The 24,586-nt window shown below is 35.8% G+C and overlaps 3 protein-coding genes across 4 annotated transcripts; 1 reads left to right on the forward strand and 2 right to left on the reverse strand.

Moving 5' to 3' along the window:
* Positions 1 to 268: 268 nt before the first annotated feature.
* LOC121260005 lies at positions 269 to 4,742 on the reverse strand. Of its 2 annotated transcripts, none has more exons than XM_041161858.1 (7): positions 4,347 to 4,742; positions 3,532 to 3,621; positions 3,333 to 3,413; positions 2,980 to 3,111; positions 1,695 to 1,913; positions 1,513 to 1,605; positions 269 to 803 (listed from the first exon to the last, which is right to left on the reverse strand). In XM_041161858.1, exons 1-7 carry the CDS (start codon positions 4,575 to 4,577, stop codon positions 642 to 644), a joined length of 1,008 nt encoding a protein of 335 aa, XP_041017792.1. In that variant the 5' UTR covers positions 4,578 to 4,742; the 3' UTR covers positions 269 to 641. The 2 variants fall into 2 exon arrangements, with proteins under 2 accessions (XP_041017792.1, XP_041017793.1); XM_041161859.1 differs by lacking the exon at positions 4,347 to 4,742 and adding an exon at positions 4,145 to 4,337.
* A 5,817-nt stretch (positions 4,743 to 10,559) lies between these two features.
* Positions 10,560 to 17,732, forward strand: LOC121259973 (O-fucosyltransferase 16). Its single transcript, XM_041161815.1, has 10 exons — positions 10,560 to 11,122; positions 11,239 to 11,289; positions 11,393 to 11,483; positions 11,783 to 11,859; positions 12,892 to 12,980; positions 13,141 to 13,324; positions 14,298 to 14,479; positions 15,134 to 15,236; positions 16,026 to 16,357; positions 16,510 to 17,732. Exons 1-10 carry the CDS (start codon positions 10,964 to 10,966, stop codon positions 16,949 to 16,951), a joined length of 1,710 nt encoding a protein of 569 aa, XP_041017749.1. The 5' UTR covers positions 10,560 to 10,963; the 3' UTR covers positions 16,952 to 17,732.
* A 488-nt stretch (positions 17,733 to 18,220) lies between these two features.
* On the reverse strand, positions 18,221 to 24,586 carry LOC121259991. The gene is made up of 11 exons (XM_041161835.1): positions 23,895 to 24,586; positions 23,529 to 23,623; positions 23,176 to 23,369; positions 21,845 to 21,884; positions 20,963 to 21,044; positions 20,741 to 20,818; positions 20,465 to 20,590; positions 19,741 to 19,862; positions 19,125 to 19,164; positions 18,798 to 18,872; positions 18,221 to 18,597 (listed from the first exon to the last, which is right to left on the reverse strand). The coding sequence occupies exons 1-11, from the start codon at positions 24,212 to 24,214 to the stop codon at positions 18,432 to 18,434; spliced, it is 1,338 nt and encodes a 445-aa protein (XP_041017769.1). The 5' UTR covers positions 24,215 to 24,586; the 3' UTR covers positions 18,221 to 18,431.

Raw genomic sequence — 24,586 nt, forward strand, 5'->3', positions numbered from 1 at the left:
TTAAAAATTAAAATACATTGTTGACAAGAATTTTGGTGCAAACTGATGACTGATCATAAAGAAGTTGTGATTCTTCTAACCATAATAGTCGGTTGCAGAGTCCAAATTCATGCAACTTATTAATTTCAATGGCATTACGCATTAGCAATATTATTATTAAAGTTTCCTGAGACTAATGCCGTATCCTGGAGGATAGGTAGAGAGAGAGAGGTGGTCTAGGCCCAAGGGCAGATGTGGGAAGGATACGAGTTACTTCCAACAGCAAGGGTAGTTCAAAAATCAAGCCCAGAAAAGAGCTGCATGTCCATTGTTTTCAAAATATAAATAACATCCTTAAAAACAATCCCGAGAATTCTAAGACCTCTTGGTAGTTGTAAAAATAATTAGTGTTTGGTACAAAATACAGAAGCAAGATACACAGGGATCTGTCTAAAAATATATCTTAGTTTCGACAATTAATGTCATCAATAATTTTCAACTACTCCAGTGGCAAGTGAATATTTTTGCCTTCCTAACCAATTAGTGGATCATCCACGGATTGAGATTTCAGCATCGTTTTCAAATAATAGTAGTTCCAGTGAAAAGAACACTGTTCTGACATCACCATAACTAACGTTCTTTGCAATTCGATCCTCGGTGCTTTAAATATTTTCTCCAGGAGGTAGTTCCGCAAGCTTTGGGGGAGTCCCAAGCACTCGTTCCATATCAAAACGGACTTCGATGTTCCGAATGCTGTACCCAACCACCATTAGCCAATAAATAAGCTTGGCAAGTTCCGGCGCACTAGTCTCCGTCACACTTGTCTGTTATAATTAACACAGAGTTCAAGGTTAATCAATCAATATCCCAAATCACAATACCAAAGAGAACCTGGCCACAATCTATGATATCATAAGTTGAAGATCTACACAAGCAATTTTTATATCATTACGGCAAATTGAATTCAGCCAAAAGATGTGACCAGCAAATTCATCAATACAATAGCTTTGAGTTCATGATTGGGATAGAGTACCCAACCAATTTTGACATTATATTACCTTCACAGTTAGATCCCACTGTTGTTTAGCATATAAAGCATGGAAATGTTCAATTCAAATAAGCGGTAAGAGTCACAGAGCTTAATACCACCGCATTTATAAGAAAGTCCTAGAAAAGAATTGGAAAACCGCTATGGATATCACCAGACAATAGGTGCATTTTCAATTACAATTTCTAATCAAGTACTTATCATACAAATATTACTATCCCTTCTTTGAAACTAAACAATATCACACCCTAACTAATTTCAAGATCAGTAAAAGAAAACTGTCTTATTAAGCAAGAAAACCTTTTCAGCAGTTATAAGAAGTTCTGCAAATTTGTTAGTTACAAGAAGGATCAACTGGAATTTTAACCATGTTATAAAATATAAAGATTGTATCAAACAGAGAGCAAAAGTAGGACCTAGTTGTAAATATTGAATCAATCAGAGAGGTAGAGAAGGAAAAAGTATCTCAATATAAAAGGAAAAACCTTCATTTGGTTGGGATCTGAAACAGCCATAAGGCGCTTTATGAATGTATTCATCGCGAGGACAACATCCTCTCCGGCACTACTTGTCAAATCCTGCAAAATTTTTAGTGTAAAAAGAGGTTCAAAGGAGAATCATTAACACGTTATAAACTACCATCCAAGGGAGCAGCAGGTATTCTTACCTTCAGATTTTGGGGCTCAAGAGATTTGAGATATTCCAACAATTCATTCTGCCCATTTGCCGACTTTCTACCAACTTGACGATTCAGTTCCTCAATCTCAGCTTCAAGCAATTCTATGTACTTTATAGCATCAATTCTCTCAGGACCAGAGACATTATTCCACCTAATAACTTCACCTGACAAATTCTTCTGTGTACCAGGGGCATAATCTGGCACATCCTGTAACGGTCATAGAATCATGTCAAATAACGTGCTAACCAAAGCTGATGCTAGGTTCTATCAGCACGTGAGAAAACATTTACTTGCAAATATAGAACGCAGCATCTCAAAATAATGGTATCCCAAAATAGAATTAGTACTGTCAATAGGATTTCAGGCAGAAATAGACAGACTTGATAACGTTTCTGATGAATGAAAGAGACAACTCTATTCAGCAAAGCAAATAAGAGAATAGCATCTCCAATAAAATCACTAGAATGTCAAGACGCTGCACAACCACTTATCTATGTGGTGATTTGGGTAAGAATAGTTCAGTCCTCATTTCTTACAAATTTTTTTTTTATGAGTAACAGATTATATTAATAAGAATAGGCATAGCCCAAGTACACAAGAGGTATACAAGAGTTTACACCTACTCTCATTTCTACTACAAGGCCAACCAGGCTCAACGTTCAATCGGAAGCCAGCCGAGAAACCATTTCTTTATAGCAGGGAAAAGAAGAAGGAAAAGCTGATGTTATGTCAACCATGTTCTTTTGAGTGCAAGCTTGCTGTATTTCACAAACAGAGACAGAATATCAACCGAGAAAACTAGCAAGGCCTTTCATGCATTGAGGAAAAAAACAACTGGGAAAATTAGTTTCATGAGTTTACTTAGAAAAAAAAATAAAAAAAAAATAAAATCATATAAGAGGAAGAACACTATGCCTTCACATGGAACAATTATGCCACCCACATAAGAGAGTTTTTCACCTTTTATAATTACATTCACTTACAATGGAAAACAAAAAAGATAACAATAAAAGAAGATTCAAAAAGATAAATTCCTTGCATGGTTAATGATTTAGAAAAAGTAGTCTGCTCACTATGTAACATCATCAACTTCACCTAATGGACACTGCGCAGAGAATTACCAGAATGCTTACAACCAAAAATAAGATCCAAGGGCTTCATAACTGAACTTTCAATCAAATTATCATGCAATTTCAATGTTCCTCTTCAAAAGTGGCAACACTACAAAATTAGTTTATTCAAGACACGAGGAATAGGATGGAAAAGAAGTTACCTTTTTGTCTTGAACTTCGGGAAGAGCAACCTGCTCCAAGCTTTGTTGCAGTTCCAATCGGTATTGTGCATTCTTAAACATATATCCAGTCATCATGACACTGTACATTAGTTGCGCAAGGTTTTCAGCAACCTGAAAGAAAGCCAAGTGATCTAACTAAAAATACTCAAAAAGAAATTTCACATAAAACGTATGATGCCTAAAGTGGAATAAGATCATAAGAATGTGAAGAAACACTAATGAAGTAATCAAACCAGCTTAAAAATTATAATGGTAATTCTCAGAGAGTGTCAATCCCACAAGGTCAACAAAGTTCTTGCAGCAGTTTACACATCAAAAGTAATTACACTTACAGTGGTGACTGTAACTGCAAAAAATTGTGGTGGAAGAGTTCCAATCATATTTGTCACTGTTTGGCGCATTGCATCAACTACCTGAAGGGTAAGCATGAAAAAAAAAATCATTTCCACTATATCAAATGGCCATGGAAAAACGAAAGCCTCCTAGTAACCCTACAGCACCATTCTTATGCTCATATGAAGGATATGGTACCTGCTGGGGTGCTCTCTTTACAAACAACTCCATAAATTCAGGCTGCACATTTTTTACATACTCCAATAGGATGTCTCTCCGGGTTTTTGGCTGTGTATTTCAAAAAGGTGTAGCAAAATCAATCAACCATAACTGCTGCAAAGCAAGTGCAAAGTTTTCAAATTAAGAGCATCAAATTTGCCAAACAACACCAATAAAAAAAGTGCACAGCATTTTGAAGCCGAAGGTTAAGCACTTCCCGTTTGAATGACTAGGGCTGTTACGCATCACATTTAGCATGATTTTTAACCACCATAAATGGCGTATCATCAAATACCTTGCCCAAGCCAGTAATAATGGAACTAAGTTGTGTAACCAACCATCCAATGGTGACCTAGTAACACTAAGGAAGGAACCGCGACTAAATGAGAGATTTTTCTCTGGTTCCTCCAGATACTGCTAGCATCCCGCAGCACCTCTAGGGACACTCTCTACCATAATATTTACAGACCACAACCTCTTTTGTTCAGTTAATCGTGTAACTTATTTAAGTTAATTTCATTCGCTGTGTATTTTGATAATATACAAGTAAATACAAAATATTATCACAGCCCTTAATCAATGAAAATAAAACCTGATTAGGCACTTGTGAACAATTTCTCATCATGCCCCTCTTCACTGTTTTTCTGTATAAATATCATTCACTAATAACCACATTATCCAATCCATAAAAATTAACAGAAATCTTCCATACCGGAAAAAAGAACAACCAAAAAAGGAGTATCGGCTAACGAATATACAAATGTACGTATAATGAGACAGACAGAGAGAGAGACCAAAGAGCCATTGGGGGGCTTGGAGTCGCTGGAGGCATTGGAAGTGTCGTTCTTGGAAGAATCATAAGCGTGAATCCTCAAAGCGAGTCTCCTGCATCCTCTGTACTTAATCCCTATCGGGAAGCAAATTGAAGAGCAGGAACGAGGCGAGAAATATGAAGCAGAAAACGAAGGAGAAGAAGAAGAAGCAGCTTGAGGTAGAAAGGAGGGTTTCACCGTTAACGAATACATCTTTTGAGCAATATAATAGAATTCCTAATTTTCTCTTCCTTACTTAAAAAACCCTAATTCTTCTGTATCGTCGCCATTAATAAGAGCGCAGAGAAAGCGAGCGAATGAGTGAGTGAAAGTACAGGGTTTTCTCGTGCGGAATCGCTACCCAGATGAGGGGTTTGCACGTGTGAGAATTCCAGGAGATCCACCGTAAGAAGGTAGGGTGCTTCATAGACGATATGATATTTTCTAGGATTGAGGAGTCGCGAGAACCGCAGGATTTTTTGATCAGCGTGGTCCGACCGATGCTCACACGTCGCCATTATTTATCCTGATTTTTTCTTTTTTCTCTTTATTCCTCTCTTTATATACAAAGAAGGAAATAGCACTGTGTCGACTTCTGTTGCAGTTTTATAGCCAAAAAACTGATAGAGTTTTGTGTTCAGAACTCAAATTGGAGCAACGAAACATTTATAATTATTTTATAATTCATTTTTTTAATAATACAATTCATTTTCAAACATTCAATACAATCATATCATTCCATTAAAAATAAATGTCGATATTATAAAATTACCTTATCCTAAAAGTAATTATAAAATAGTTGTAAGCAGATCATTTTCCTTACTCTTGGCATACTCAAGCCGAGTTCGAATAAGAATTTATTCTCGTATTTATTATTAGATGATTATGGTTGTAGTCTTATAGAATTAGCTTCTTTTGATGGTTTATCGCACGTAACTAATATTATCACCATCGGTGATACAACATCAATGCACATCAATTTTATCTTTAATTTGTAATCGATGTTTGAGATAATAGCTTTCTATTTTTATCTGTTAATTTTACTACATTTGAAACAATTTAATTACTGCAAGTCTTCTCTTCACATGCACTTAGGAATAATGGCACAAGGGATCATGGTAAGAAATATGAACAGTTATTTTGTATACAAGCAATTTTGCGCAAGTATCTAGCGTGGCACGTTAGCACTTATTTTATTAAAAAAAAAGAAGATAAAAACATAAAGAAGAAAGAAAAGGACTGCTTCTGCGAGAAATTTGTGTGCAAACTTCAACCCAGATCCAATCGACTTGCGGGAGGTGTTTCTCTATTCCTTTATTTCAGTGTGCAAATTGCAAACCCACCTCCAACTAACGCGTTAGATCCTTCACGGAGAAGAAAGACGACAAGGTTCCTTGTTCGCGACCTACCTCCTCATCAGATCGGAAGGTCAACTGCACTCCTCTGCAGCTCCGCCACCACTCTTCATCGTCTCCGGTTCTAGCTTTTGTATTTGTAATAACGAAGCAATAGATGGAGTGTCCTTGTATAGAACAAAAGTAATCAAAACTAATTCTCTAGCCACGCTCAATTGTAAAGGTAGAACAATTCCAAAGGTAGACACAAACACATTATCTCTCTATAATGTGTTTGGTTTGAAGAGAGAAAGTTGAGGGAGAGATTCTAACGGTGAAAAGCCCAACCCCATCACCACCACGACCGCCACGATTCCTCTCAATTACTTTCCTTGCATTTCACATCCCATATTTATCAGTACCTTTTAGTCGTATGTTGATTTTGTGGCTTAATTTTCATCAATATAATGAAAGTTCATATCGTCTTTATTTATTTCAATGTTTGAGTAGCGAGTGGGGCTTTGCAGTGGAATAGATTTTGTACAATAACGATGTGGGATGGGATGGAATGGAAGAGCAGGTAGGAGAAGTGGGGCTTATCACGAAATTTTCTCTCCCACCCGCGTTTTATTGATATGGAAAAATTTAGGGTTGTCTATTTTAGATGAATTGAGATTAAAATTAAAAAGTTAAATGAAATATTGTTAGAATATATTTTTTAATATTAGTTTTGTTTTGAGATTTGAAAAAGTTAAATTATTTATTTTATTTTGTGTGGAGATTTAGAAAAGTTGTAATGATGAGGTGAGATGAAATGAGATGTTTCTTAAAACAAACGAGACCTTAATTGTAAGCGATTTTTTGCATTAATACGCGCATCCATTCAATATGACTGGTCAAAAAGTAAATTTTATTGAAAACAATGCTAATTTAAATTTAGAATATGAAGGCAACAATATTAGTACGTAAATTGGTATGCAAACTTACTTGTACATAGCAAAACTCAATTGATATTGATATGCTCCGTTTTATTTTTAAACTGGCGTTGGGTTCGTCCGCAAGGCGTTCGCAAAATGGAATGAGTATAGACTCTTTGAAATATGAATGCAGAGGGACGTTACCATTTGGCAAAATGTAAGAGCACTCCCGATGAATGCTCAATAATACATTTTTCTTTAAAATATAAAGAAATTTTATTAAAAGTGTCATCCAATGGATCTTGTATTTCATTCTTCATTTCACATTCTGCTATAGTAGCATGCTAGATATGGAGGAAATTATTCATCTTTGTAAACATTTTAAATTAGTTTTTCTCTCCAGCTCTTTGATTTTCCCAATTTCTTGAAAAGCCATTTATTTTTATTTTAGATCATCTCTCTCATTCCCGCACTTTCTTCTTTGCTAGGCTTCAAAGAAAAAATTGAAGCTGAATTAATCTCTTATTTTTATTATATAATTTGAATTTTTTTATTTTTTGAATTAATTTATATTTTGATTTAGTTTATAAATTTAGATTAATTTAAAAAATAACATAATTCTATGACATTGTATATAAAAAATATTATAAATATCAAAAGATTTGAAGATATTATTGATAGTTAGAAAAAATATTTGAAATGAATAAAGAAATATTAAAAAATATAATATTTAAATGATATGAAGAAAAAATAGATAAATTAATATATAATATATTATAAAAATCAGTATATAAAATAAAAAAAATAATTTTTAATAATATATTTTAAAAGATAGGACGAACAATCTGAGAGTGTTCTAAGTACTGATAACAGTTCCTTGGTTGGTTGGTAACATTTCACCATCTGTCATAAAACGACCAAAACTTGTTTTATGCAACCAACAGTGACAAAGTCACGATCGAGTAATCCGTTATGGCGTAACAAGTAACAACTCCAACTTTGAAAGCCAGTGGACCTCCGAATCCATACAAAACAACTCCAGTTATTAACTTATTGTACCTTTCCTGTCGGGTCTGCCCCCACATCAATCGATTGGTAGCTTGAGCCTTGCATTCCGCAATTCGAATCCGATTCGTAAAATTTCAATGTAATTTGTTTTATGAAATTTTATCGCGTAAACTAAATGTATTAGTTTTTTAATTATAAAAGAAGCGTATCAAAGTAAGAAAACCACAAATTGAAGATAGAGAAAGGAAGGGAAGCAGTTTGTTTTAGATTAAAAAAAAAAAAATTGTTAAAAATTAATGTTAGATACAATTATCGATTATAATTTTTTTTTTTAAAAATAGAATCTATAATTAAAAAATTAATTTTAAACTAATTTACTCATATTTACTCAATTTTGTAAAGAATAATGCATATCACTTATACACGCCTACAAATATCGTTTTTGGTCGGCTATATAACGCGAAGTACGTCCTTAATTACATCATGCTACATTAAAAGAGACATGAAATAAAACCCACACTGCATGAAAATAAATGCAAATTCATATACAATTGCTTTAATTGACCAAACTAGGTGACTAATGAAGTGTTGCGTCTTCGATGATTACGCTGATACCTTGCTTATTAAAGCGGCACACGAACGTTAACATTTGAGTAACGCATAAGGGAGCTTTATCGTCCACAAGCTAAACCTAACCTTTTTCCTTCTTTTTCGTGGCATGTCTGCAATTTATAAGTTTGATGCCAATCTCTTTAAAAAAATCTGGGACTCGTCGTAAAAATGTTAATTTTTTTTCTTTAAAAAATAATATATATCATTTTTATACGGCAAGTTTTGAACTTGCACAAGTTATTTTTCAATAATTATCCAACTCCCTATTCTAATTCCTAATAACTAACAACAAAAAGGGTCTAAACTTTGGATCGTTTAGATAGTGAGATAAAATAAGATGAGATAATTTTAAATGAGTTTAATAAAATATTGTTAGAATATTATTTTTTAATATTATTATTGTTTTAAAATTTTAAAAAATTAAATTATTTATTATATTTTGTATGAAAATTTAAAAAAATTATAACGATAAGATTAATTATCGTTATAATTAATTTTTAAAATTAATTATTGAAAATATAATTTTTTGGTTACTCAACTCATCTTAACTTATCTCAACTCATCATTATAAATTTTTCAAATTCTAATGTAAAATATAATAAATAATTCAACTTTTTCAAATCTCAAAAAAATAATAATATTAAAAAATAATATTCTAATAATATTTTATCATCTCAACTCAACTTAATTCAACTCAGTTCAATATCCAAACACAACCTAAATGAGACGAGGTAGGATTGAATGAGATAGTTCTATATCCAAACCAACTATGATTTTTTGTTTTTCCTCTAAGCTTTTTGTTGATGTAGATTAAGCATAATTATGAAACCTTATTTTTTATGGATTGATCTAAATTAAGGAAAATATCAAATTAGGAAATTAAAGAAGAAATCAGAACAAAAATTCAATAATTTTATTAAAAACTAGGGGTGAAAATCGATGGGATCGGCACGGTTTCGGGGCCAAACCGACGTCATTGGGTGATACTTAGAACTAGTCGAAACCGGTCGATTGGAGGAAAGAAAACCGATAGTCTCAGTCTCCAAATGCATCGGTGCGGTTCTTCAATCTGCCGTCGGCGTCACTGTGACAGAGGAAGGAAGTCGCGTCATCTACCATGAGAGAGTTGCAGAGGAGTACTGAGGAAAAAGAAGAAGAAGAAGAATAGGGTGTTTATTAATCTCATTTTGAAATGGTGTCGTTCCATTAATCTGTTTTATCTTCTGTTTCCAAGCTCTAAAACGATATCGTTTCACTTATTTAAGTGAAACAACATCATTTTTATATAGGTATAAAATAAAATAAAATAGAAAAATTGATCTCGGCCAGTTCAGTGGTTTATCCCTAATTTGAACCAATGTTGAATCGGTCGACGACGATTTTGATGAAATATTGTTGCTCATCGACCAGTTTCGACCGGTCCTTGCTCCGCCGGCCGGTTTTGCCCTATTTAAAACAGTCCATCAAACTCGGTTGCAGTGTACACTGTAAAATTCACACCGGAATAGATCTTGCTGTCCAATTTTGACAGTTTTATTTAGGTTCCACATTAGAAGGCTGATGGTCGGTTAAAAATAATTATCGACTATTTATTTTAATATTATTATTTTAATAGAAAAACCGAGCCGTAAGGCACATGTCCTCTGACACCCAAATCAACTAGATAAACATGACTAATCTCAGTCGGCCACTCAGCCAGCCTTGAAACGGACCAATCAAATTTAGACCAACCTACTAAAAAGTAGCGCTAAAATTTCTAAAATTATTCATCACACATATATATTATCGTCTCATTCTGATTTTTGGGACTTTTATAAATTTTTTTTTAACAAAAACTTATATGAGTTTGTCATCGATATTATTAAGATAGATGTAAAAGATTCGATCATTATTATTAAAAAATAATGAAATTCATAATTAAAAAAGAAGTTTATATACATCATTATTCATCATATAATTTTGAGTCCTGCTATATACAATTATTTTTTATATATTTTTTACGTATTCTACTTATATAATTGGTCAAAATAATTATTAAAAAAAATGACGCAATCAATCATATCAGTAGAATGTGTAAAGAATATATAAAAATAACTCTATATTAGATTTTTGTATAATTTTTAGCAATTTTCTCTAAACTACTCAAACCTAAAACTTCGCCAACGATCCTAATTCAGTTCAAAGCATAAATAGCCAATAATTTTACATCTTATAATGAGGATAGAAATACCATGCGTACTTTAAATAAATAAGTAATAATAAATCATTAAATAAATGAAGATTTTAAGAAATTAATATCGATAATTTTGGATGCACAGTAGTAACGGCGGTGCCTTGCACATGGTAAGAGTAGAGAAGGGGACAGGAGGTGGTGAGCGTTCGTTGGGTGGCATTCATAAATTTGGAGAATTCTACGCTACGGGCGAAAGCTGCAATTCTCTCCGAATGATTGCTGCCCATTGCGGGAACCACTCCCTTGTCGCTATCGCCATGTCTTTCTATGCTTTCTTTCTTTAGCACTGAGAACTTCCCGCGGGGTAGGGACTTCTTCAGGCACTTTCGGAGGCTTTTGCGCACAGGATTAGAGTTTATCCTATCGATTGAGATTTTGATACGCTACTACACGTTTGTTTCGGGCATTCTTGCATTTCTTTAAGAGAAGAGAGAGAGTGTGAGAGACCGTGGTGCTCGGGGCTAAGCTCCTCCACAATCGCGAGCACCGGAGATAATGGCGTCTCAGAGACGTCGCCACCACTATTACCATCGCCTTCGCCTCCTCATTCCCTTCATCTCCGCTATTTCCGGTGCCCTTCTCATCCTATTCGCTCTCCTATCCTTTCTCGCTCCATCCCCAGTGGATTCCGACCACCTACGCCACCGCTCTTTCGTACTCCCTCTCTCTCTCTCTCTCTCTCTCTCTCACGCATTTTTCTCTGTCTCGATATACATATCTGTTTCTATTTTAATTATTTGTGATTCATTTCGGGTTGTATCCGTGTGCAGCTTAACGTACCAGAGGACGATGCGGTTGGAATCTCGGCATCTCGTGTTCCGGTTAGGGCTTTTGGATCCCGAGAGAGTAAATTGAAATTTTCTTTTAGGTTTTCTTGGATTTATTGTATCTGCTTACCGCGATTTCTTGAATTTTGGCGATTAGAGCGGCGGGGGAAAATCGGATCGTCATATTTGGAGTTCCAGAAATTCCAAGTTCTACTATGGTTGCAGCAATGCCAGCAACAATTTTCCAAGTCCGTATAACGTTGCATCTTTTTATTTTCATCTTTTTCACTTAGAATATATTTAATTTAAGTTTCTTGATCCATTTATGCTTTTGGAAGTTATTTGATTGGTTTTACGTATCCAAAAAGAAGTCATTTTATTGGTTTTCTACCTAGTGGTTTGGTCCAGATTATTCTAATCACCACCTGCTATTCACTGCCTAGTTTTGTTTCTGGGGTTTCTGATTTTGTATTTTGGATTGGCTTTTGCAGAATGACAGTTTGCTACTGTGATTATTTTGATTTCAAACTGTCTTATTTTATTTCAGAGGCTGAAGCTATTACACATCCCAATCGATTTTTGGCAATAGCAACCAGTGGAGGTTTGAATCAACAAAGAACTGGGGTAATTTTCTGGACTTGTATCTTATACAGTAGTTGTAAGTAAAGGTTCTGCACCAAGTTTCATTTGGTGGAATGAATGTTTGCCAGGTTAATTTTTTTTTTTTAAGAAAGCAAAAAACTTTGACCAGGAGTCAACAATGTTTTGTTTTTATTATAGATCTCAATAATGTTGAACATATGTGCATATCTTTGAATTATTTATCGCTGGAAGCAAACATGCTAGCAATAACTAGCATGTCAAAATAATGAAATTGTTTGGACGATTACTGGTTATTTAGCAAACAAATAATGCACAATTACATAATTAAATGCATACCTCACACACCTACAATATACTCTTTATTTTTTCATCAAAGTAGGGAATGCCTCACGCGTTCGAGACTATATTATCCAACAAGAGTAGTTTGTGACCCTTTTCTTTTTGAGTTCATGAGAGTTGGTTGAGTAATTATAGTCGGTATCATGCATAGTGGATTTGGGTTGAGGTTACTCATGGATAAGAATGAAGTAGACTAACCGCGTCAAATCTAGTTGTCTTGTTTGGATGTTTCTGTTTTATTGTCGATATACTTTGTTTCTGCCAGTCTGAATTCGATATTGGTAATAAAGCGTCTGCTGGTACAACAATCCCTGAAGTACCTACTAGTTTCCATTCAAGATAGTAATGACAATTCAAAGATGTAGAGTAGGTTTTTGAATCGTGTCAATTAAAGAAACTTAGTGTGGTTGTGTCATTCTGGCATTTTTTGGGGGGCTCTTCTTGGAGAGAAATATGCCGCCGTATTGTTTACTTTATCGGTTGGTATCCTCGTTTTGCTTAATCTGGGTGTAGAGTTATGGTGAAGCATGCCGGGTTGCTTAGTCTCTTAGTTGTTTCACTGCACTGATGTTGCCTGTAGTATTGGGATCCATCAAACCCTTGGTCTGATGTATTTTGTGACTAAAATGTTCAAACCAATGTTTCTGCTTCATTACTAATATTTGAATAGTATACTTACTTTCATACAAACCTTAGAAGATCTACCTTTGACAGATTACAGATGCTGTTGTTGCTGCCCGTATATTAAATGCTACTCTTGTTGTTCCAAAGCTGGATCAAAAGTCTTTCTGGAAGGATTCCAGGTTGGCAATGCTTTGCAATTTGGATTTTGCTAATACATCTATTTGTCCAGATTGGCAATAGGAGTGAACATCTAGTTACATATAATTCTTTTGTTACTTATAAAAATTACATTCAATTCTTTTATTGCGATGTAACAAATTTCTTACTTTGTTTTTGCAGTAACTTTTCAGAGATCTTTGATGTTGATTGGTTTATATCGTTTCTGTCAAAAGATGTTAAAATTATTCGACAACTACCTAGGAAGAGAGGGAAACTTATGACTCCATACACCATGCGTGTGCCAAGGAAGTGCAGTGAAAGATGTTATCAAAATCGTGTTTTGCCCGTTCTCTCGAAAAAGCATGTAAGTTTTCATTCCTCTTACACTTCATTTCTCTTAGACTTCTCTAATTGCTTATATATGGTATAACCTTTTCAATTCCCGTCTTTTCTTTTGTTTTGGGGGGGGGGGGGGGGGGGGGGGGGGGGGGGGGGGGGGGGGGGGGGGGGGGTGTTCAAAACAATCCTCTTTTAAATTGAAGAATTATGATTCTGTTTTTGTTGATCTGTATGCTATTGTTCACACGATTGATATTCATAACTTCGAAGCCATGATGTGCATGGTGTGACCGAAGCTTCTGCCTTGACAGGGCGGATAGATTTGTAGACTGATACTTTCAATCCTTTCTTTCTTGTTTTGGGTGGTTTCCAAGTGAAGATGGCTAAGCTCAAACTCCAAAGGCAATGCACCTGGTTGAATTTTCCAATTAAAATGACAATGAAGATTTAATTATTGTCCCACTTTTTCTTATAAAAAAAAAAAAAAATGTTGTCCCACTTCATTTTCAAGGTGCCAATGAAGCTAAGTATATCAAGCTTCGGTCACACCATGCACATCATGGCTTCGAAGTTATGAATATCAATCATGTGAACAATAGTATACAGATCAACAAAAGCAGAATCATAATTCTTCAATTTAAAAGAGGATTGTTCTGAACACCCCCCCCCCCCCCCCCCCCCCCCCCCCCAAAAAAAAAAAAAAAAAAGACAGGTAGAATTTTGAAATTGCATCTGAGTCTCTTTTATTTACTAGATTTTTAATTTCAAACTCTTAATTGGTGTTTTTATATTTTGTGACTTGACGTTATAAATTTGAGAGTACATTTCTATTTTAAATATGCTCAAGAAATATGCTAATTCCTATATCAGATAGAAAACACCCTTGTTTTGAGCATTTGACATTTCCTACTGTTGATTCTGTGTGGTATGGATTAAACCTCACCTTGAATAGATATCAAGTTATTCCCATAAAGGACACTTACTGGTCTTTATTACAGGCTGTTCAGCTTACCAAGTTTGATTACAGACTTGCAAACAAGTTGGTCACAGATTTGCAGAAGTTGAGATGCAGAGTTAACTACCATGCTTTAAGATTTACTGATACAATACTTGATATGGGTCAAAAATTGGTTCATCGGATGAGGATGAAAAGCAAGCATTACATCGCATTGCACCTGAGGTAGTCTTTCTTTGAACTTCTATATCTCTGACGATCACTATGGTAATTAGAGAAATGAATTATTTTTTCCATTGGTAGCATTCAATATTATCTTGCTTTGTTCTCATATCTTTTTCATTTGTTGCATTCAATATAATCTTGCTTTGTTCTCATATGTTTCCTGCCTCATTTTGATCAATCCCATTGAACAAGTACATTTTGAACCTGTGTTCAAACGTTTAGGTTGATGATCACTGCCTGATGATGAAATAGATTGTCATTTGTAGACACCCAGGTGCTTCTTTATATGTTTTGCTCTTGGACATATGTGCATCGTACGCACAAACATGTGTACACAAATGTGCACAATGTTCAAGTTGACCTTCTTGAGGATTATTCCTCTATTTCCTTTGAGCTTGGATTGAAAAAATAACAACAATTAACAAACAAAAGCATGGGCATTTAATCTTATTCGTGTGATTAATATTTTGAGGGCTTTTGAGCAATTTGGAATTCTAGAAGCAGGCCATCAGGCTGAATTCTTGATTGATCATGGCCGTGTCTGCATTCTATAGAGAATTAATCCCCATTGCATTATTTTCATTATAATGGACGAGCATTGTCTTTTACACCGTCAGATATTTTTTTATGCAACCAGATTTTTCTTGTTTGCAGGTTTGAACCTGATATGCTTGCATTCTCAGGATGTTATTATGGTGGTGGAGAAAAAGAAAGGAAAGAACTGGCTGCGATACGAAGGAGGTGGAAAACTTTACATGTGAGTCTCAACTATTCTAAACTAGAATTTCTCTTATATAAGCCTGATTTTCCATGTTTTGAGATACAAAAATGAAAAACTGAAAATCAATATTCGGGTGCGTGCATCTGATCTGTAATTAGAAAAGGGCATGCTTGGGTAACACCAAAATTCCCAAAATTTCTCACGACTTCATTCCCAAACATCACTCAAACACAAAGTACTTCTCGATTTTAAATTTTTAACTTTTCATGTAATCATTACCTAATTATTATTCAAACACAAAAATCAATACAACTTTAACAAACTTCAAAACAAAAATTATATTAAAAAATTATATTCAAACAATTTTTTAACTTTATCTATTCACTTTTTAACTTTATCTATTCACTTTCACAAACCCCAATTCAATACTTATTTGAAAAACTATTTTTATTCAACTTTTTTTCTCTCATTTCCCAAAACCTAATAAAATATCTCCACGCAAGCCATTTAACTACTATTCACAAAATTTTGAGATATTTTAAGCATCCAAACATACTCTTAAACTTTAGAAGTGGAGAGGGGTGAGGTTATATTTATGTGAAAAGAGAATTATAGATTTGTTGGAGGCCATATTTTTCAGCAGCCTTTCCTACATAGGAAAATGTGCATGCATGTGCTTTTAAGATAGAATGAAGATGGCTTGATGGTGTTTCCCTAAATATCTTTTGCAACTGGTATGCATTGTTGAATTTGCTTTGGCTCCTACTACCATGGATTTCTAGAGTTTATGAAGCATGTGTGGTGCTTTTTTGGATTGACTTGCAGATCAGCAATCCTGACAAGGAAAGGAGGCATGGAAAATGCCCGCTCACGCCAGAAGAAGTAGGCCTGATGCTAAGAGCTTTGGGATATGGCAGTGATGTCCATATTTATGTGGCATCTGGGGAAGTATATGGAGGGGAAGAGACATTGGCACCCCTGAAAGCACTTTTCCCCAATTTTTATTCAAAAGAAACTATAGCCTCCAAGGAGGAGTTGGAACCATTTGCTTCATTTTCTTCTCGCATGGCTGCACTTGACTTCATAGTGTGTGATGAAAGTGATGTATTTGTTACCAACAACAACGGTAATATGGCTAGAATATTAGCTGGAAGAAGGTGTGCTTTCTTTCTTTCCATTTTCCACCCTCTATTCTATTTCTTTTTTCTTTGTGGGCCCCTCTTTCCTATTTCTTGTTTAGACTACCTGCTAACTTATAAGTGTTTCCTTATAATAATAATAATAATTTTACGTATTTGCCTACTTGCAGGAGATATTTTGGACACAAACCCACCATTCGTCCAAATGCTAAAAAGTTATATCGGTTGTTCTTGAGCAGAAGTAACATGACTTGGGATGTGTTTGCTTCTAGAGTTCGTACTTTTCAAAGAGGTTTTATGGGGGAGCCAAATGAAGTGAGGCCGGGCAGGGGTGAGTTTCATGAGAACCCATCTACATGTGTGTGTGAAGATTCCGATGCCAAGGCGAAGAGAGATTCCGGGCCTAGAAAATATGGCAAGGGTTATAATCCCACCAGAAAAGATGCAGTTATTGATGATCAAAATGTTGACGATGAGCCAGAATGGCTTGACATGGATGATGATGAAGATCAGAATGACCCCCTAGAGAGAGGTCTGTTCAATGGAACTGGTTTGGATTATGATGGAGCAACCTCTGATGAACCTGAGTTAGAAGAGATTCTTTCTGACTAACAAAGCTGTTGGTAACAGATTCTTGTATAACAAAATTGCCCCCCCCGGCGTCCCCCAATCAACAGTTTGCATATCTGACCAAAGGTGCATAAAGGCCATCCTGCACATAATTAAACCACTGGCAAAGAGAAAAGTGCTAGCCCACCTTTGTGACCAGCGCCAAATGTTGGGTTCATGACAGTGAGCCCTTATATAAAAAGTTTGCCTTCAGGAGCACCCTATACTTAAACTCTTGGGTGGATGGATCTCTAGCGTTGAAGATGGAGACGTACGTGAGCCTAAAAAAAAAGGTGGGGGGAGGCATACGAGGCCAGATGTGAGAGGTGGGAGAATGGGGACTGGACTGAAGATACTTTTTGAGGTTTTGCCTAGACAGACCAATCTATTGAACTGCTTATTGCTTTTACCACGAAATCGTTGTGTATGCCAGCTCTTTTCACTCCCAAAAAGATACAGTTGATGTTATTTCGGGTTCCTCTTTTTCTTTTTTGGTCTTATATCTTCTCGGGTGATGGAAAATTTCCTTTGTCTCCTCCTGCTCATGTCAATCCATGACGTTGGATTCGTGTAATCCAACTGATCTATGTTAGAAACGCATCAGGAGATAGCAACAGTGATATACGACGGCTGTAAACTAACTGAGAAATTACAGGTTTAGAGTTCCTACATATCTGACTAGTGTTTAGGTCCAGAGCTGTCTGTATTTATCGATGTTTCTTCTTGTAACCGAGAAATGCTCAGACCCACTTTATATTTTACCCTTTAATTACTTTTTCTTCCACTCCAGTACTCATTGGCTGTGTTGGGTCGCTGTTAGTTCAACGAGAGACACAAGTAATATAACATCCAGAAGAAAGTAATATTGATAATAAAACTTGGTAAGTGCGGGAGGAACATAAGTAGGAGCAGAGAGCATTGTTACGCAGTCTCTGTTCAAGTGGCCTGCCTTCCTATAAAGGGCAGTTCCTGCGATGAATGTCTGTTTAAATAAAATAAGAATGTTAGATACTGGTGTAGGGTGTGCATACCCTGGCACATTTTCTTTGAAAAAAATTAAGATCCACAATGAAAAACTAAAGATTTTTCATATGGGACTCGCTTTTTTTAAAGGATCTGCGTGTGTAATTTGCACACCCTTGGAGAGGAATGCCAAACGGGCTAGAACTAAAAGCACTTTGAGGACCAAACAGGAATGCATTTCAGTCCCAAGATCCATGGCAATCCAAAAATGGGTGTCTAGATACTTAATATGAAATTGAAACAACCACATTGATACCAAATAAGAATGTATCTTTCTAATTATGGTGTAATCCCAAGCGAATAAATTTTGTCCAAAACGTAACCAGGGTCTGACATTGAATACATGGAAGCATTAACAATAAAAAAAAAAGAATGAATTAATTGAAAGATCAATTCACAATATTCTGTTATAAGAGTTTCAACCAATCTAGACCACCTAATTAAGTTATGAGCTAAGAAATCAGCTCGAAGGAGGAGACTCTTCTGGTGTGTCATCAGGTGGAGGCGGTGGAGATGACCCAAAGTCTAGATTTGGGTAGACACCAGGTGGCCGCTCCCGAGGTTTAATTGAAAGTAACTGAGTTGAGTCACCCACAACATCTGCCCAACCGTAATGAGGTTCAGCCCTTCATCAAAAGTGACACCTCATCAAATTTAAATTTAAATTAAAGCAACTTTTTCTAGGAATATCACATTCCTCCGGAAACTAGGAAAAAAAACACCTGCATCTTCATTTCATCCTCAAAAGTCCGTTAGTTACTTGCATTTAACTGGCTACAATCCATAAAACAGCCTAACTTTGATAGTCAAGATAAAACATGCTTACTCATAATAGGTTTCCTCGTCCACGACAATATCCCAGCTTTCACCTGTTGTGCTCTTCCCGTATTTATGCACTTTACTGATATAGAAAAAATGCCATATTAGTATCCATACAGCATGCAAAAGACAACCATACACAAGTCACAAAGGACTTCTAATCTTTAACTTCACAAATGCATGCAAGGAAAAAGAAGTGAGATCTAGCTATTAAATTCAGATGCAGTTAATTTTGAGAATGATCTAAATATGGCTTATGGCTCTATGCAAAAATCAAATCATGAGAGGAGCTTTGCTTGATTCATAAAATGGTTTAATAGCTTGATGTCCATACCCATTTCCGAAGTGTTCTTCCCCCCATGTTCTTGACCAACCTGAACAAGAAAATAAAATTATGATGAATTCTTGCATGAACTATACCATCATGGGTTACACAAGAATAACCAAAAATGAACATCTCGATTACTGGGCAAGAAATAACTTATATCGAATCCTAGGCAATATAGAACTGACGCCTCCTTCACTCCTGTCTTTCAGACCATGAAGAATCCTGCATTTATTTTTATTCATGTTTCCTAAGGGTAGACAATGGAGCACATTACTTGTATCATGTTCAATATTTGTCTCTTTTTTGTACACCAGTATCATGTTCCTAAGAATATTTATACCCCTGAAGTAAGCCAGTTGAGCATATTATTTGTGCTTTGAGAAAAAGACCTGCTTGCACCTACATATGTGGCCTAGGAAGAAAAATGAAGCCTGTACAAAATTTCAAGGAATCAACAGCAATTGATTTCAGTTGCTGCACAAGAAATTCTAAAATAACATAAAAGAGAATTTCAAAGAATATGTTGAATGGCACAAAAAAACAATAAAGGATAAAGGGGTAACAGGCAGATACAATATGTGACATAAACATTGGCACTCCAGAATTCAAGTACTTGACATACGTTCACCACTGGGAGATAAATGCCATGTCTCCCCTTGCCGTGAACCTATTCCAGCAAAGAACTTCTCTTCCCACTTGTCTCCCCATTTGGTACCAAGTTCAGTCTCAGCCCATTTATCTGTCCTGAGAAGTGTAACAGTTTGAGAAAGAGAGAGAATCAACTGGGAAGCTCTAATTAAACCCACCAACAGATGGAGAAAAAGCTGAACTTCATGTAATTCATCAACTCTTTCAAATCATGGTTTAAATAAGTACATGGAAAATACAACTTATCCCTCAACTAATTAATCTGAAAGAGGTTTAGACATAAGTTCTTTCATAGTCCCCCTAAAATGCATACCATTTCTATCATTTCTTCCAGTTGTACATAATTTTCATTCATATATTATTAAACAGGAGAGGCAGTTAATTTGCTGCCAACTTATGGTGGCTTCACACATCTATCACTACAGAGACTTGTTGCTGCATCTGCTGTGCCACATTTTTTCTGAAATTTGAAATCCTGGAACTTCCTAATATAATTTCTTTCTCTTTATTGTTTCTTTTATTTCCATATGTACCTCTGCATTATAAAAGAATCTTATATGTAGGTAATGAAAGTAAACGTCTATGTTTAGTCCCGCATGGGCAAATAAATGAACACATGAAGTTCACATTTTTCCAGAGAAGAAGGAATTTCCACAAAACACATTTAAGTTAGTGATATGAAAAGATGGTTAAGAAACCATTTGAGAACAGATCCTCTTCCTTCATAATGCTCTCCCCACTTCTCCCACCATGATTGTTCGTTCAGTCTACCGTATTTATGTGCCCCTTTCTCAGTCCAGCCTTTAGCATCATATTTCTCCCACCTATATTCAGATTAGATGTGTCATCAATATATTAGAATGTAAGATGCTTCATTGTTGTTTAAATGCATAACTGATTCATACAACATGCCATTATTTTGCTGTAAATACATATAAAAAAAAAATTATTTTGAAGTAAATACATTGGCTTACCACTTCTCATACCATCCAGCATTTTCGGTGCCAGATTTTGCTTGTTTCTGTGCACTCCTCTCTATCCTTGCAAGATTACTGCAATGTCAAAATCCGGAGTAATTACTCATCCTATTTACTGATGTGGGAGGAACAGGAGCATGACTATGTTTTTAGTGTTCAATATTAAAAAAAAAAAACTGTCAATTTTTTTTCGAGGGCAGGAAGACAGTTAATGAAGACCTCCATTCATCTTGATGAAGATTTTCCTGCCATGTTTCCCACCATGAATCCCCTTCGGCATTTCTACCAGATTTTTCCACACCTATGAGAAAATATATAGAATTGAATGAATGCACCTATAGTAGAGTAACACTCAAATCAAATATCCAAAAGATTGAAAATGGAAATTAAAATCTAAATGATATGCAAATAGTACTTAATTCACATGGTATGTTGGGAACAGTCAACCATTGCATGTCCAAAGACAATAGCTAAATTTTTCATGGTGGTGAAAAGTTAAGAAATATGAATGGACAGGAATCAAATATGTGCTCAAGTCATTTAATTCAGCCAGACAATTAAAATCTTATTGAGACGCAACTTCCATTGAAAAGAACACACATTGTCATTGTATACCATTTGAATTTCAAAGGAGATTGGTGGTTATGTCTTTCATACAAACAAGAAAAATGGAATGGACAATTTGTTAGATATACATCTCTAATAGTGGCTATGTTTGTTTATGTGGCAATATCAACCATTGGAAAAATCCAGATGCTTATTTAATTTCAAGCTATGCAAGCATGAATTATAAACATCATCTACGTGGCTGTCTATTAAAGACTAGAGACTACCTATCCCATTCAAAACTATGAGAAATGTGGGGAGATGGCAATGGAAAAGAATCAACAGAAATAACAGTACAGATGTTGAAAGGTGCGAACTTTCACTTTATTACTATCAGGGCTAAGCTAATTTGAGTTATAACTTATCATTCCAACTTAATAGCCATTAGATGAACGCATCCAAGACTCATGCTAGACTATAAAAAAATACCAAAATACTTTCTATTGATCCATTGTAATAACCAGCTGGTCTAGTAAAGAGAGGGTCAGCAAGTACCTAGCTCTTTGTATCCGCTCCAGTCACTTTTCTCCCACCACTGTCAATGAGATCAATAAATCCAATTAAATGCATCCACCTGGGATGATACTAAATGGCGTTATGAAAAAATGTAATCTGTTACTCAAAGTGGATGATTAAACATAGATTTGACAATTATGAAAAGCGAGAGCTCGCTCGAAATAAACTCGAAAGGTGTGGAATAACTTTAAAGCAAGAAAAATGTTACAGGTATTTTGCTCCGGTAACTCAAATGCATTTGGATAAAAACAACATATACATCTAGTATACAAAGATGATTCAAGTCAACGGAGAGACATAGTATTAGTTAAAATATTCTAGTCATATCAATTTTTTTCAACATTTAAAGCATGAAAAAATGATAAAACTTCACCTTACACTTGAAATATCATACTATTTGTCATAGATAATAGGCTAGCAATACAAGTAGACATCAATTACAACTGTGTGTGAAATTTTGGTCCCTTAATGACAACATTCATACATGGCTATATGCTACAGCATGAGTAATTTGGGATTACAGCATCCATAAGTTGTGAAGGCTCCAACGATAACAAAAAAATAAAATGATGCGATGGCCATGATAAAGTTTACTCATTGCTCTTGTCAGATAAACTATGGTAATCCAGGATGTTCAACAAAACTGTTTTTCAAATTTGGTTTGGTTTGAATATGCATTAATCACATAAGACTCCCTTTTTGCCAGTTTTTAGGGAAGTATTCTCCAATGTATTTTATCCTGATTAGGTATAAAGCCAAGGTAACAAAAAGCAACCTTTTTCCCTAGCTATCAATCTGCGCCTATCACCTCCACTGATAAATTATTTTTGCAAATTAGATGACCATTGCTTAAAAGGAAATGTTTACACCTTGAGATTCCAAAAGGGCTTATAGCTTTCAACTGAAATAAAGATTGTAATATGCAATAGACTAGCAGCTCATTCCCTTTAAGTTTTTACTTCATCCTCCCCTCATTATAAGTAGCTGTTTATTAACCGTTCTTACCAGATTTAGTTGATACTTGACAGCATAATCAACAGTATGTCAAAGGATAGAAACTTGTGAGGCAGCTTCAGTCATTATGCTCTCAAAGTATCCAAGCAGTAAGCCTCAGAAACTTACGATAAGTAAGTGCATGAAGCTTCTTTGGTAGCACTTTCATCAATATAAGTACATTTGAAAGTAATTGTAAAGATGGATTAAGATGTCAATTGCACAAATTACTTCACAGAGAATTGCTTCCGTTTAGCTTCACTCCAATACAACACTCTCATACATGAAATATCATCAATGATGGAACGATTTTATACCGTTTCTTTCCATTCCGAAGAACCATCGTATGACTGGCCGCCCATCCTTGTCCACCTACATCTGTACCCATTTTCTCCCAAGTCTTCCCCGCTTTCCCGATACCATGTACTTCCATCTTCATTAGTGCCCGACTCAATAACATTCTCATTCAGTAAGCTAATGCCCCAGTCCTTCTCATTTGCAATGCCGGTGTCTACAGTGAAGGAACAAATTACGAACACAGCACTTGTTTATCAGGCATGCTACTTAAAGATACCATCAATCAATTGTCAGCATAGATGGAATTTCTTTGTTAATTTTCTTGGTTATCTTCCATTTTTACCTTGACGAATGTAAATGCATTGTAAATTACCTCTTTTCGGAGGAGTGTCACGGGATTGCGGTCCGGAATTTCCCGGAGTACAGCGAGGATAGAACTTTTTTTCTTGTTTTGAAACAGTGTGCCATCTGCAGCAAAATTGTAATGCAACAACTTATCAAAATGAATGGATAGCACAAGCAATCTACCAAAGGCAATCAAGACCGTGTTAGAAAAAAGGAAGAGTTGAAAAGGTTGAAGAAACTACTAAACAAGACTCTAACAACGGTCACTTTTTAAAATAAAGTATTCACCAAAAAGTTGAATTCTTGTCTTAGTTTATCAAATTCCAAATTCCACAGCCAAAGGATTGAACGACAGTGTATAGCGCCCATATAAAAGAAGATGATAGGGACCTACTGAGAAGAAGCGAAGGGCACTGCAGGGGAGGCTTGGGTACGGACTCTGTGAGGGATTTTCTTGGGATCCAAGCACCATTCCTCGGTCTTCTCCACGCGCTTTCCGGACCCGGTCGTTCTTCGGATGGGGACCGCGGGGTCGGAGCAGCAGCAGCCGATTCGACCCACTATTAAGACTCGGTCACGCGCCCTTCTGCTCCAACGCTTACCCAAATCCAAGCCTAGAATACGCGTTGGTGGAAAAACATCTCCGAAGAGTCGGCGCCCTCTTCCGAGCTTGAAATCGAAGTGAGCCGAGAGGCGTCCTGAACTCACCGCCATCAATTAAGAGAATGCCATTCAAGGAAGGAAGGAAAGGTCAAAAACCCTAGGGAGAACAGGCTCGTAATATTGTTGGAAGTCAGTATTGAGTGTTGTTACAGTGTGTAAAAGAAGGAGACCTCTGTTTTCTACCTTCTAATTTATAATTGGGTAATTATGGAAGATAGAACAAGGGACCAATGGGAAGTAGAGAAGAGTCTTTCGGGCGAATCTTTGCACTGCGAATTTGACGGTGAGGAATAATTGAACTTTGAGTTTGAAGAGCGAAGGGAAAGAGAAGAGAGAGAGAGAGGGAGAGAAAGAGATCGAGATCGGAGAGAGGGGTGCTTTCCTATTGGAAATGCCTGCGAATCCCGGGGGGAACTTAATCAT

Source organism: Juglans microcarpa x Juglans regia, chromosome 4D (assembly GCF_004785595.1).
Source record: "Juglans microcarpa x Juglans regia isolate MS1-56 chromosome 4D, Jm3101_v1.0, whole genome shotgun sequence".
Lineage (NCBI taxonomy): Eukaryota > Viridiplantae > Streptophyta > Magnoliopsida > Fagales > Juglandaceae > Juglans > Juglans microcarpa x Juglans regia.

Excerpts from the sequence above, each read along its gene's own strand:
- LOC121260005 (XM_041161858.1), bottom strand. The coding sequence starts at position 4,577 with ATGTATTCGTTAACGGTGAAACCCTCCTTTCTACCTCAAGCTGCTTCT. Across the intron at positions 3,414-3,531 it reads TAAAGAGAGCACCCCAGCAG|GTAGTTGATGCAATGCGCCA; the intron begins GTACCATATCCT and ends CTTACCCTTCAG. Across the intron at positions 1,914-2,979 it reads CCGAAGTTCAAGACAAAAAG|GATGTGCCAGATTATGCCCC; the intron begins GTAACTTCTTTT and ends TGACCGTTACAG.
- LOC121259973 (XM_041161815.1), top strand. The coding sequence starts at position 10,964 with ATGGCGTCTCAGAGACGTCGCCACCACTATTACCATCGCCTTCGCCTC. Across the intron at positions 13,325-14,297 it reads CCGTTCTCTCGAAAAAGCAT|GCTGTTCAGCTTACCAAGTT; the intron begins GTAAGTTTTCAT and ends TCTTTATTACAG. Across the intron at positions 15,237-16,025 it reads GGAGGTGGAAAACTTTACAT|ATCAGCAATCCTGACAAGGA; the intron begins GTGAGTCTCAAC and ends ATTGACTTGCAG.
- LOC121259991 (XM_041161835.1), bottom strand. The coding sequence starts at position 24,214 with ATGGCGGTGAGTTCAGGACGCCTCTCGGCTCACTTCGATTTCAAGCTC. Across the intron at positions 18,873-19,124 it reads GAAGAACACTTCGGAAATGG|TAAAGTGCATAAATACGGGA; the intron begins GTATGGACATCA and ends TTTCTATATCAG. Across the intron at positions 18,598-18,797 it reads GACGAGGAAACCTATTATGA|GGCTGAACCTCATTACGGTT; the intron begins GTAAGCATGTTT and ends CTTTTGATGAAG.